The sequence below is a fragment of the Myxine glutinosa genome, chromosome 11, assembly GCF_964187855.1.
Source record: "Myxine glutinosa chromosome 11, kmMyxGlut1.1, whole genome shotgun sequence".
NCBI lineage: Eukaryota > Metazoa > Chordata > Myxini > Myxiniformes > Myxinidae > Myxine > Myxine glutinosa.
This window is the reverse complement of record NC_136271.1, coordinates 133,026,330-133,038,785: the sequence shown is the minus strand read 5'-3', so window position 1 is coordinate 133,038,785 and position 12,456 is coordinate 133,026,330. Positions and strand designations below refer to the sequence as shown.

General features: G+C 44.2%; 1 protein-coding gene across 4 annotated transcripts in view; it reads right to left on the bottom strand.

Moving 5' to 3' along the window:
• Positions 1–11,228, bottom strand: part of LOC137436854 (fasciculation and elongation protein zeta-2) — a 32,068-nt gene extending 20,840 nt beyond the window's left edge. The window contains exons 1-3 of one of the 4 annotated variants that reach the window (XM_068131024.2): positions 10,884–11,227; positions 5,531–5,639; positions 4,610–4,744 (exon numbers count right to left, since the gene is read on the bottom strand). In XM_068131024.2, the coding sequence (XP_067987125.1) occupies positions 4,610–4,744; positions 5,531–5,639; positions 10,884–11,167 (528 nt within the window). In that variant the 5' untranslated portion in view covers positions 11,168–11,227. Of the gene's footprint in view, positions 1–4,609; positions 4,745–5,530; positions 5,640–9,319; positions 9,747–10,883 lie in introns of those variants that run through there. The other 3 variants (XM_068131023.2, XM_068131026.2, XM_068131025.2) reach the window with 3 other exon arrangements.
• Between the last annotated feature and the right edge of the window lie 1,228 nt (positions 11,229–12,456).

Genomic DNA, 12,456 nt, shown 5'->3' with positions numbered 1-12,456 from the left:
AAGTTGTGGACGGATTCGGACGAAATTTGTCAGAGATATAGCGTATGTGTGAAAAGGACGAAATGATTAGATTTTGGCGAATATCCTGATTCGGATCCGGCTACTAGAATTTTTAAAGTGATTCTTCACCATTGGGAGATCGGGCCAAAAACGATACATAGCAGGATATCTCAAAAAGTTGTGGACGGATTCGGACGAAATTTGTCAGAGATATAGCGTATGTGTAAAAAGGACGAAATGATTAGATTTTGGTGAAGATCCTGATTCGGATCCGGCTACTAGAATTTTTAAAGTGATTCTTCACCATTGGGAGATCGGGCCAAAAACGATACATAGCAGGATATCTCAAAAAGTGGTGGACGGATTTGGACGAAACTTGGTGGACCGGTTGGGTGTCTGACAACGACAAATAGATTCGATTTTGTTGAAGATCTGAATATGGATTCGGATGAGAATTATTTAAATTTTTAAGTGATTCTTCACCATTGGGAGATCGGGCCAAAACCAACATATAGCAGGATATCTCAAAAAGTTATGGATGGATTTGAAAGAAACTTGTTGGACAGGTTGTGTGTGTGACAAGGAAGAATCAATTAAATTTCGGTTAAGATCCGGAACCGGTTCCGGTTCCAGCTCGTAGAATTTCTTTAATTGATTCTTCACCATTGAGTGATATGACCAAAAATGATATGTAGCAGGATATCTCAAAAAGTTATGGACGGATTTGGACGAAACTTAGTGGAGAGGTTGGGTCTGTGAAAAGGACTAATCGTTTCGATTTTGGTGAAGATCTGAATATCTCTCTTCTCTTCTACCTCTACTACCAACTACATCTACCATCTACCATCTACCCATCTACAATCCCAACAAGATCTACCCATCCCAACTCTCTCTTCCTCATATGTGGTGATTTCAATTGTCACCATGGCAGTTGGCTGGGTGTGGGTACCTCTCTCACCAGCCATGGCTCTTCAGCGAAGGACTTCTGCGACTCACTGGGACTGACACAATCTGTCAATTTCCCGACCCGGATCTCAGTCAATGGAGCATCTTCTCTTCTGGACTTGGTTATGACCAACTTCCCTGAAAATGTCTGCTGCTCTTCTTCTGCTCCAATCGGCTCATCTGATCATGTGCTTGTTAAAGTGGACATCTCTCTGACCATTCTCAGAGAGCCTCATCAGCATCGACGAGTCTGGCATTTCACTCAGGCCAACTGGCACGGTCTTCAAGCAGCCATCAATCATCTGGACTGGTCTCCCATCTCTACCGCCTCTGACATCAACTCATCCTGGGAATTCTTCCAAAGTAAATTGCTCTCTCTCATGCACAGATTTATCCCATCTCATCTTCAGTTGTCATATCCTTCCTCCCATCCATGGTACACGGAATCTTGTGGTGAGGCTGTTGCCCAGAAACAACTTGATTTCGTCTCCTGGAAAGCAAATCCAACGGATGGAAATCTCATTTCCTTTCACAAAGCCCGAAACAAGTGTGTGTCCACCCTCAGGAGAGCCAGGAAACAATATCTCTCCGTTCTCAAGACCGAACTCTCTTATCTGTCTCCCTCTTCCAAATCCTGGTGGCGTCTGGTCAAATCTGTTTCTGGTGTTTGTTCCCCCTCCATCCCCTCCCTCACCTCAAACAGCTACACGGCTGACTCCGCATGTGAAAAAGCTGAATGCCTCAACTCTGTGTTTGCCTCTAAATCTTGTGTCCCAAACCCATCCCTCTCTGTACCCACCGTTCCCAGTCGTACCCAGCTGCTCCTGGACTCTGTGTCCTTTCCTCCTGACAAGGTGGAAAAGTTTCTGTCAACCCTCGACTCTGATTCTGCAACTGGACCTGACGGCATCAGCCCACGGGTCATAAAATCCTGTTCTTCCACTCTTTCACTCCCTCTCTCTGTTCTCTTCACCCTCTCTTTTGCTCAAGGTCATCTGCCATCTGCTTGGAAATCAACCAACATCACCGCTTTGCACAAAAAAGGTGCAAAAACAGATCCTAGCAACTACAGACCAATCAGCCTTCTCCCAATTCAGCAAAGTCATGGAATCCATCATTGCTTCAGATATGAAATCTTTCCTCTTCTCCAATGGCTTGATCTCTGATCATCAATTTGGTTTCAGACCTGGTCACTCTACTCTGGACATGCTGCTTCTGCTTTCTCAACAATGGATGGAGGTCCTCAATGCCAAACAGGAAATTAGAGCTGTCTCCCTTGACATATCACGTGCCTTCGACACGGTCTGGCACCCCGCTCTGCTCACCAAACTCTCCTCCTTTGGCATCCATGGAAATCTCCACGCATGGCTGGCGGACTTCCTCTCTAGTCCTAGTCACGTGTGGCCCTGAATGGGTTTCTCTCATCTCCTCTTCCTGTTCAGGCTGGAGTTCCCCAAGGCAGTGTTCTGGGACCTGTGCTTTTTCTGGTCTTCATCAATGATCTCTCTGACTCTCTTGAAAATCCTCTCTATCTCTTTGCTGATGACTCTACTCTCTGTCGCTCCATTATTCATCCCTCAGATCGGCAGTCTGCAGCCTCCTCACTCTCTGCAGACCTGGACAAAATCACAGACTGGGCAAACAAGTGGAACATGTCTTTCAATCCTGACAAATCTCACACTCTTACGATGTCTCTCCGAAAAGACCGACTGGACAACCCTCCCATCCACTTTCTGAATAATCCTCTCCAAGAAGTTCTGTCACTCAAGCTTTTGGGTCTCACTATCTGCCATGATCTTTCCTGGGAAAACCACATTTCAAATCTGGCCTCCAAAGCCAGTCGCCGACTGGGCATCCTCCGTCGTGCAAAGTCCTTCCTTGGCACACCTGAGCTCCTCACTACATACAAGGCTTTCATCCGCAGCTCAATGGAATACTGTTCTCCCCTCTGGGCTGGTGCTCCTGCCTCACACCTAGCTCGTCTTCACGCTGTTGAAACCAAAGTGTTCAGAATCATTGGAATCTCCCGCGATGAAGCTAACTCCAAGGGCCTTTCACTCACTCACCGCAGGCAGGTTGGTGGTCTTTCCGTTTTCTACCGACTCCTCTCTGGCATTGCCCCCCCCCCCCCTCCAGCTCTCTCTGGGCTCTGTCCCCCAAATATTCCTACAGGTCGCACAAGATCTGCCTGCAACCCTCTTATGGTTAAACTGCCAAAATCAAGACTCTCTGCTCACCTTCACTCCTTCATTCCTCTTTTTCCCCACCTCTGGAACAAACTCCCTCACTCTCTTCAATCCCACTCCACCCTCCAGGTCTTTAAAACAGCTGTTCACCACCATCTCTTATCTTCCCCCATCCAAAACCTTGATATTTTCTACCCCCGCTAATTTCACCCCAAATCCACTTTTTTGAAATACCAACTTCTGTCCGGGAAGTCCTTTGTGTCCTTGTGTTTTATACTTCTCCCACCCTCCCCCCCCCCCCCCCTTCCCACGCCTCCTCCCCCCAAGCCCTCTCCCTCCCACACATCTCCCTGCTCTCAAATGTTATGTTTGTGTGCTTCCCCTTATCTCCGCCATCTTGTCTTCCACTCCCTATTTTTATATATTTTGTTTGTCTGGTTGATTTGTTTGTGAAATAAATGTTAGCTCTTTCACGAGCCTCGATTCAGTATACAAAAAAAAAAAAAAAAAAAATGGATTCAGCTACAATAATTATTTAATTTTTCAGTGATTCTTCACCATTGAGAGATCGGGTGAAAAGTGATGTATAACATGATATTTTAAAAAGTTATGGACGAGTTATGAATAAACTTGGTTGACGAGTTGGTTGGGTAACAAGAACAAGCCGATTAGATTTTGTTTCAGGTCCGAATCCAGATCCGGCCTACCATTGGGATACAAAACGTAAATTGTTCACCAGGCGGAGGTATGCTCTCTGCTGAGTGCCGTTCTAGTTTTTAAATTATATCTTTATCTCATCACATAGTGTAAAAATAACCATACATGATACTATAATTCTTGAAGTACCTGTTTGTGCGTTTGTTTGTTTGATTTGTATGCACTCATGAACCACTGGACGAAATGAGTTCATATCTGCTGGTTGAACTTGCGGTGTGCATGGAGAGGTCTTAGGTGGAAGAAATACTCAAACTCCAGGATTTCAGGGTGAGTGCAAGACCCAAATTCTATCTATGTAAACGTGGATCGTGTAACGCCGTTCCCGCTAGGAATTAGAATTAAAAGTCATACTAAAATATGTCAATTATGGGGAATAAGGGGGATTAACCCATCCGCAAGGATTGGCTCTTTGCTAGTAGTTCATGAATACACCGAGTCATGATTAGAGAGGCTACTCAAGAGGCAAGAATACTCTTCTGTGTTGAGTTGTTAGTTCAGGCAGTGAAGAGCAACATGCTTTGCAGCAGGTTATGGCAATATGAATAGTCGCTTCAAAACCTCGGGATGCTCATGAAAACAGCTTTATAATCGCTCGCTTAAAGCGGGACCTGCAAACACAAATCTTCCAAACTGCTGTTGAAAATCCGCACACACACAAACAAACAGGTGGCACGCCAAACAACCAGACGCAAAACACAAAGCCCACAACAAAACTATGGAACAGTACAATGGAGTGTCAAGACAAAGGTACAATAACAAACCTGCTCTGCGGTAAACAACGGCTCTTGCGGCTGCACACACGACACGATGATGGAATGCATGTCTAGCTGTTCTCTTAGCTCATCGTCATCATCATCATCATCATCAGGGAGGTCAAGTGTCAGCGATTCCTTTTCCTGCGGAGATTATCTTAAGTCACACAAAGCTAGGTACGGGCCCTGCAGTAAGCATGTGCATTTGGATTATTGGTTGTAGAGAGGGCAATGCAAAACGGATTGCTCACCAGAGAAAGTATTAAAATGAAAAATACTTAAGTGAGAATGATTAACAAACATTGGGAAATAGCGCTTACATCCCACTACATTAAATAACGCAATTATCTGGACGTGCGTATGTATGCATGCATGTGTGTGTACATACTGTACATCAGAAAATCATAGAAAAAAAACAGGGCTGGCCCGACCTTCACCAAACTTTGCGTAGGTGTTGGTACCGAGTACCCAGGATCAAGTCGCCACATCTCCACTAAATTTTGCATACATGTTGGTGGTACCCATGGTGACCGTCTTGTCAATGCTCCAAAAGGGAGTAGGTGTTTCTCGTCGTCAAAATGCAAAATGCACAATAACCCATCGCACGGGCCGGTTGCCTATGTTCAGCTCTCGGTGAACAATTTCACTTCACCAGTTAAAATGGGGAAATGACCCAAAGTGTTTGCCCATCAGGCAGAAACTCGGATTATGTGAACAGCTTTTCAAAAGGACTTCACCTGGATGATCCATAGAGGTGGTAGTCTGCAGGCTAGGCCTTGTTGAGCCTCTAAATAAACTATCTAATGAACATGGTCGAGAGTAAATTACAGCTTGAGGTTTTATGTTAACATAGCTTCCAAACAAGGGCACAATGTGCGGTAACAATCTTAATAGACCAGTTTATTATTGGCCAGTTATGACCAACCTCACCTTGTGCTCATTCAGGTTGAGAGCAGGAAGGTAGAGAGATCGTGCGTGGGATGAGCGCCAATCCACCGGCATTACGTTCCCATAATTATCGGTGACTTGGTTCCAGAGTCTGCAAGATGAATCACAGCAAGCATTATTACAAGCAAGCCCAAGCATGGCAACAAATGGAGTGGTTTATGGGGGGTGGGAAACCCCCCATGGGGACTAGGGATCAATCTGCAGCAAATGATGCGAGTGCTAAAGGAGTTGTGGTTGCATAATAGTCAGGTTCACTATGTTTTTTCGTTCAAAATCATGGTAGATTAGCAAACCTATACATTTTTGGAAACGTTATTACATGGAAAATCTGAAAATCAATGTTTACATTTGCCAATTCCGACCAATTCGATTCGACCAATTCGACCAATCGACCAATTCCATTCGACCAATTCGACCATTCGACCAATCGTTTCGATCGACCATTCGACCATTCGACCAATTCGATCGATTCGATTCGATCGACCATTCGACCAATTCGATTTGCCAATCAATTTGACCGACCTTTGCTTGTGTGGAACGGACTGTGAAAACGATGCGGACTATATTGTCGGATACGACACACAGGACAGTGATGACGAACTCTAAATGGCATATTCTGTAATCGTGTATGTTTGATGCCATTGACTGCCTGTGTATATTTTGTCATTGACTGCCTGTGTAGATGTGAAGTTATACTGACTGCATGTGTATATATGATTTTGCTGACTGCCTGTGTATGTTTGGTGATATGAATTATTGTGACACATTTTGATGTTATTAACTGCCTGTACAAAATGATAACATGTATTTGATTATGCAACTTATCGCGAATATAAAGACAGTATTTTGCAATTCAAAACCTTTGATTCGTGTCTTACCATTCCCCATAGCACTAATTTGATACTTTCATTGGATTCCTTGTCCCTGAAAATATAGGTTTAGTATATTTTAAAAAGTTTTTAGGGTAATTAGAGGCAGAAATAGAACAAAATATGTATTTTACAGTGGCCATTTTGAAAATCCAAAATGGCCGCCATACAGGTATCTCTCCAAATGTAAACATTGATTTTTAGTTTCCTTATGCTATAACCTTTCCAAAAATGTAAAGGTTTGCTAATCTACCATGATTTTGAACGAAATATAATTTATTAACATAGTGAACCTGACTATAAGGGAGGTGAGAACTTAGCTCTAGCTATCCATAAAAACAGGAATGCAAGAACAAAGCAAGTGGGACAACTTACAGTGATCAGAGACAAATGGGTCAATTTTGATGGTGACATTTGATGGTGAGAGACAAATGGGTCCATTTTGAAACCCAATTTAATGTACGAGGAGCATTAAGTGCATTGATAAAAGGAAGCTTACAATGTCATAAGATGTTGTCCGTAAATCTTAAAATAAATTTTACGATTGAAAAAAAAAAAATTTTGTATACTAGCAAATTATCAAGGCTCGTGGAGGAGCTAGAGCGTAATGGAAGGGAACAAAATGGAAAGGGGAACACCAAGAGCAGAGTAGAAGTGAGAGTGAGAGCAAGGTCAAGAGGAAGGGGTAGATTGATACATTGGGATGAAGGAGCACACAAGCTGAATGAAACACAGCAACAAGAGGAAGGAGAATGTGGGGATGAAACAGAGAAGGAGAAAACCAACCAACTACTAACAAACAAAAAGGGGTGAGGGAGAGAAGGGGAAACACAATAACCTGGAAAAAGGGCCAATTTTCCTTGGCCAATCACAACTTTTGACAACCTACGAGGCCTTCATCCACAGCTTCATGGAGTACTGCTCTCCCATCTGGGCTGACAGCCCCGGCCTCACACCTTGTTCAGCTCGACGCCATGGAAACCAAGGCCTTCAAGATCATTGGAATCCCCCACGATGAAACAGAATCTATGGGCTTAACACTTTCCCATTGCAGACAGGTCAGTGACGACTGTCGTCTACCTCTTCCTCTCCTCGAATTTCTGGTGTTGCACCCTCTGCTCTTTCCGTGCCTCCCCCATCTCTGACCCTCACGTTTTTGCAGGGCTCACGCGGTCCACCAACAACCCTCTTCAAGTGAAACTCCCAAAATCCAGATTCACTGCTCACCTCCACTCATTCATTCCTTTTTTCCTGCCTGTGGAACCAACTTCCACATTAACTGCAGGAAGGCAAAGCTTGAAGAACATTTTGGTAACATCATCATTACTAGTATCAATGGAAAGGCTGATGTGGTGACATTCAGGAGCACAACATCAAATATCCTAAACATGTTTTGTGATGGTCTGAAATAAACAGATTATGAAGCTGATAAAAATGATAATGCTTTAAGACAGCTGCAGAGGTCATCAAGAATGACATCAAATAAAGGTGGACTTCCAAAAAACTCGTACCCATATTGAGAATACGGCTTTGGAAAAGAAAAGCACATTTGCACATGACTACTTTGGTGGATAATTATTAAAAATCGCACCAATAGGTCAGGCCATTGGTCAAACCGGGCAGTTTAGCAGTTCAGATGCATCATCACTTTGGCCTGTAGAGCATAATCGATCTCCTGAACAGCTATGGTCTGAAGTGATGGTGTTTGAAATGTGTGCAGCATGATCACAAGGTACCAAATTTAATGGTATCGCCCTGAGTCGCTTGTTCAGTTTGTTGCAGACAATGTGGACCACAACGTCAGGACACTGGATGAAATGCACAGGTTCCATTGGATGGGGATAATTACCTCCATCTGTGATGGACGGATGTTATGTTTTCACCGCTGTGTTTCTGTGTGTGCAGGATATCTCAAAAAGTTGTGGATAGATTCAGATGGAACTTGATGGACAGGTTGGATGTTCGACAAGGACGAATAATTGATTTGATGTTGGTGTAGATCTGAATCCGGATCTGGATACGAGATTATTATTATTATTATTTTTTACAAGTGATTCTTCACCATTTAGAAATAGGGCCAAAAAGGATATGTAGCACGATGTCTCAAAAAGTTGCGGATAGATTCAGATGGAACTTGATGGACAGGTTGGATGTTCGACAAGGACGAATAATTGATTTGATGTTGGTGTAGATCTGAATCCGGATCTGGATACGAGATTATTTTTTTTAATTTTTTTTTACAAGTGATTCTTCACCATTTAGAAATAGGGCCAAAAAGGATATGTAGCACGATGTTTCAAGAAGTTGCGGATAGATTCAGATGGAACTTGATGGACAGGTTGGATGTTCGACAAGGATGAATAATTGATTTGATGTTGGTGTAGATCTGAATCCGGATCTGGATACGAGATTATTATTTTTTTATTTTTTTTACAAGCGATTCTTCACCATTTAGAAATAGGGCCAAAAAGGATATGTAGCACGATGTCTCAAAAAGTTGTGGACGGATTCGAACGACATTTTGTGGATAAGTTGGTTAGATGACAAGACCAAGCCAATTCGATTTTAGTTCAGGTCAGCAGATCCAAATCCGGCCTATCAGTGGGATACAAAAACGCAAACTGTTCATCCTGGCGGAGGTATGCGCTCTCCCGAGTGCCGTTCTAAATGCAGCTGCGATACATCAAACGAAGCAGCAGATACATGTGACAATGTGTTATGGAAGAGATGTAAATGTGGCTGATATAAGAAAAATTGGCATACCGATTTATAGATTTATATATCTTGTGATGGCAGTTTGTCCTTTATCTGCAAAAAAAAAAAGTATGGGATCTCCACAAGAATGACCCAATATGGAAGTATATCACAGGTAATCGTTGCCAAATGATCATGCAAGATTCACCTGTGTGCCCTTATATTGCATCTTGGTGGATTCCATGCAGAGATGAGTTGTCTTGGTTGCATCGGCAATGTGTTGTCAGGATCAGTTCTCAAAGAACTACCATCATTGCTATCACAGTGCTTATGTGCATTTCCACGTCCAGCAGTGCATGGGAAACTGTGACAACTATAATCCAGAAAAACAGGGATGGATCCCAGTGCAGGATCATCTTGAGCCACAAAGAACAGATTTGCCACCAGCTCCAGTAGGTTCTTGCGAGTGTCATCAGAAGTAACTGCAAAGCAGATTGTGATTATATGATGGTGCACCTGTAAGAAGCATGGGTTAGAATCTTGCCTACAATGAATGGGATGAGTGAGGAACTTTTTTTTTGTATACCAAGTCGAGGCTCGTGTAAGAGCCAACACATAGAACATATAATAAAGGGAGCAGGAGGCAAGAGGGGGAGAGAGAGGGAAGTATAACAACAGCAGAGACACAGGGACATCGGGAGATCTGTGGAAGGGAGAGGGCTGGGGCGGGGTACACGGGATAAACAAGATGGACACTACAGGGACTTTAAGGAAAGAAAACCGAATTTGAAGGAGGTGGATTTGGGGTGTATTAGCGGGGGTAGAAAAGATCAAGGTTTTGGATGGGGGAAGATAAGACATGGTGGTGAACAGCTGTTTTGAAGATCTGGAGGGAGGAGTGGGATTGAAGACAGTGTGGGAGTTTGGTTGAGATGGGTGGAAAAAGAGGAATGAAAGAATGAAGGTGAGCAGAGAGTCTTGATTTTGTCAGTTTCACCAGAAGAGGGTTGCTGCCAGATCTTGTGCGATCTGCGATTTGGGGGACAGAGCACAGACAGAGCAGGGGAAGCAACGCCAGAGAGGAGTCTGTAGAAGAGAGAAAGACCACCAACCTGTCTGCGGTAACTTGCGTGGAATCCACCAAAATGACAATTACAAAAACAAAGAACGGGCACTCGGTCGAGCACAATCCTCAACCAGGCTGAACATTTGGCATCCCACTGATAGGCCGGATCATATCCTTCACCAAAATGTAATCAATTCTTCCTTGTCACACACCCAACCTGTCCACACCTTTTTGAGATATCCTGCTCACAGACAGACAGACAAACAGACAGACAGGGGTGAAATAACAGTTTTGAGTGACTAGTAGTAGTGTTCGTGGTGTCTATCAAACATACTATAAATTTAAAAATACAACGATTAAATGAAGCCTGTGGTATTTATCATGGACAGAACCATACAATAGACTAGTTATAGAAAGTGCAGGTTTGACAAAATAAACGGGGGGTTGATATTGGATGAAGGGATTCCGGGCGGTGTATAAGCATGGGAATACTGTGACATTCGGGATGTTAATGGTAACCCCATAAACAAAGGAAGACCGCTAAGCAAGAGCACCCGAGTGTGATGTTTGTTTATATTTATAACACAACAGGCATGTAGTGCGGACGTGGCACCACATCCCTCATCGGCTCAACCACAAGCCAATCATTGACCATTGTAGTTTCGCACACATGAAAACAACAAGGGAGCAGCAGAGAAAGACCCACTCGTCGTCATGAAGGCCATCCGCGTCTGCGAGGCTTTTTACGGGTGCCAGGACGTCCGTGCTGACGTTCAGGTTGCGGAAGCACGCCGTGAGCTTCTCCTCGAATCCGCCAACCAGATCTTCCATGGATTGGAAGCTCAGGAGCATCTCTCCGCCACCCACGCTGTTGTCGTCCAAGTCGCGTAGCTCTTCGACCCCCCGGTGTGGTTGTTCGTGTTGCGGTGGTGCGCGGAACGCGTTAAACTCGTGCCAGTCCTCGTCGAAATGCGCGAGCGGCGCCGCCATGGCACCCACGCTGCGCTCTCCCCGCAGCCGTCACTCCAGGTCGCGCATGCGCACTTCCGCATCCCCGACTCTGCAGCCGTCACTCCAGGTCGCGCATGCGCACTTCCGCATGCCCGACGCATTGGCGTCCGACCCCAGTCGTGTGCAATGCTTCTTATATTTATTACGTACGCAACTCTGATGGAAATTTAGCCTCCCCCCGTCCCCCCCACCCCCCTCAGAGTCCCTCAAGTACGCTCCCTGCCCACCTAAACAGTGTGGTGTTTATAGTTCCCGGAGGAAGGTCTTAAGTGTTTTAGTTCCCGTGGTGCCCGCTTTTGGTAAAAAAAAGACAAAAAAGTTTGTTTTCATTATGAGAATTTAAAATAAAGTGATACTAATTAGCTAATATAACAAGTTACCGATACTGGGACCCATCGGCGATCTTTGATCGCAGTCTTCGGGTTATAGTATTGTTGGAGTATGTTTTGGTTATTGTTAATAAAATGAATAATTATGGGAGCGCTGTTTAAAATAGATAATATTATAAGTTAATGGGTGTGTGTGATATATATATATATATATATATATATATATATATATATATATATATATATATATATATATATATATATATATATATATATATATATATATATATATTGTAGCGGTTACCGTTGGATGCACACAATCGCCTTGCACCGGCCAGAACACGGCCAGACGCGCCTCTCCCGGGCATGCCCGGACTCACTGTTCCCGGGCACGCCCGAACCTCCCGGGCACGCCCGGTCTCGTCTTTCCCGGGCATGCCCGCTCTCGCCTTTCCAGGGCTCGCCCAGAGCGTCTGGGCATGCCCGCTATCGCCTTTCCAGGGCTCGCCCAGAGCGCCCGGGCACGCCCAGCCTCGACTTGCCAGGCCGCAGCCAAACACGCCCGGGCAGGTCCAGACTCGCCTTTCCAAGGCTCGCCCTTGACACCCGGGCATGCCCGGTATAGCTTTTGCCGGGCAAACTTCCCGACATAAAGGTGTATATATATTGCTGCCCGATAAACGGGCTTGTGAGAATACCTGAGCTGTTTTGTTTCAATAAAGCAACTCGGACGAATTCCGTCTTTGGTCGCGTCAATTCTTTCGACTCGCGTTGGAGCGCAGTTCCTTCAATATATATATACGTATATATATATATATATATATATATATATATATATATATATATATATATATATATATATATATGTATATATATATATGTATATGTCATGGACATTAACCAAGAATGACCGGGCACACTGTGGTTACAACCTGCGAC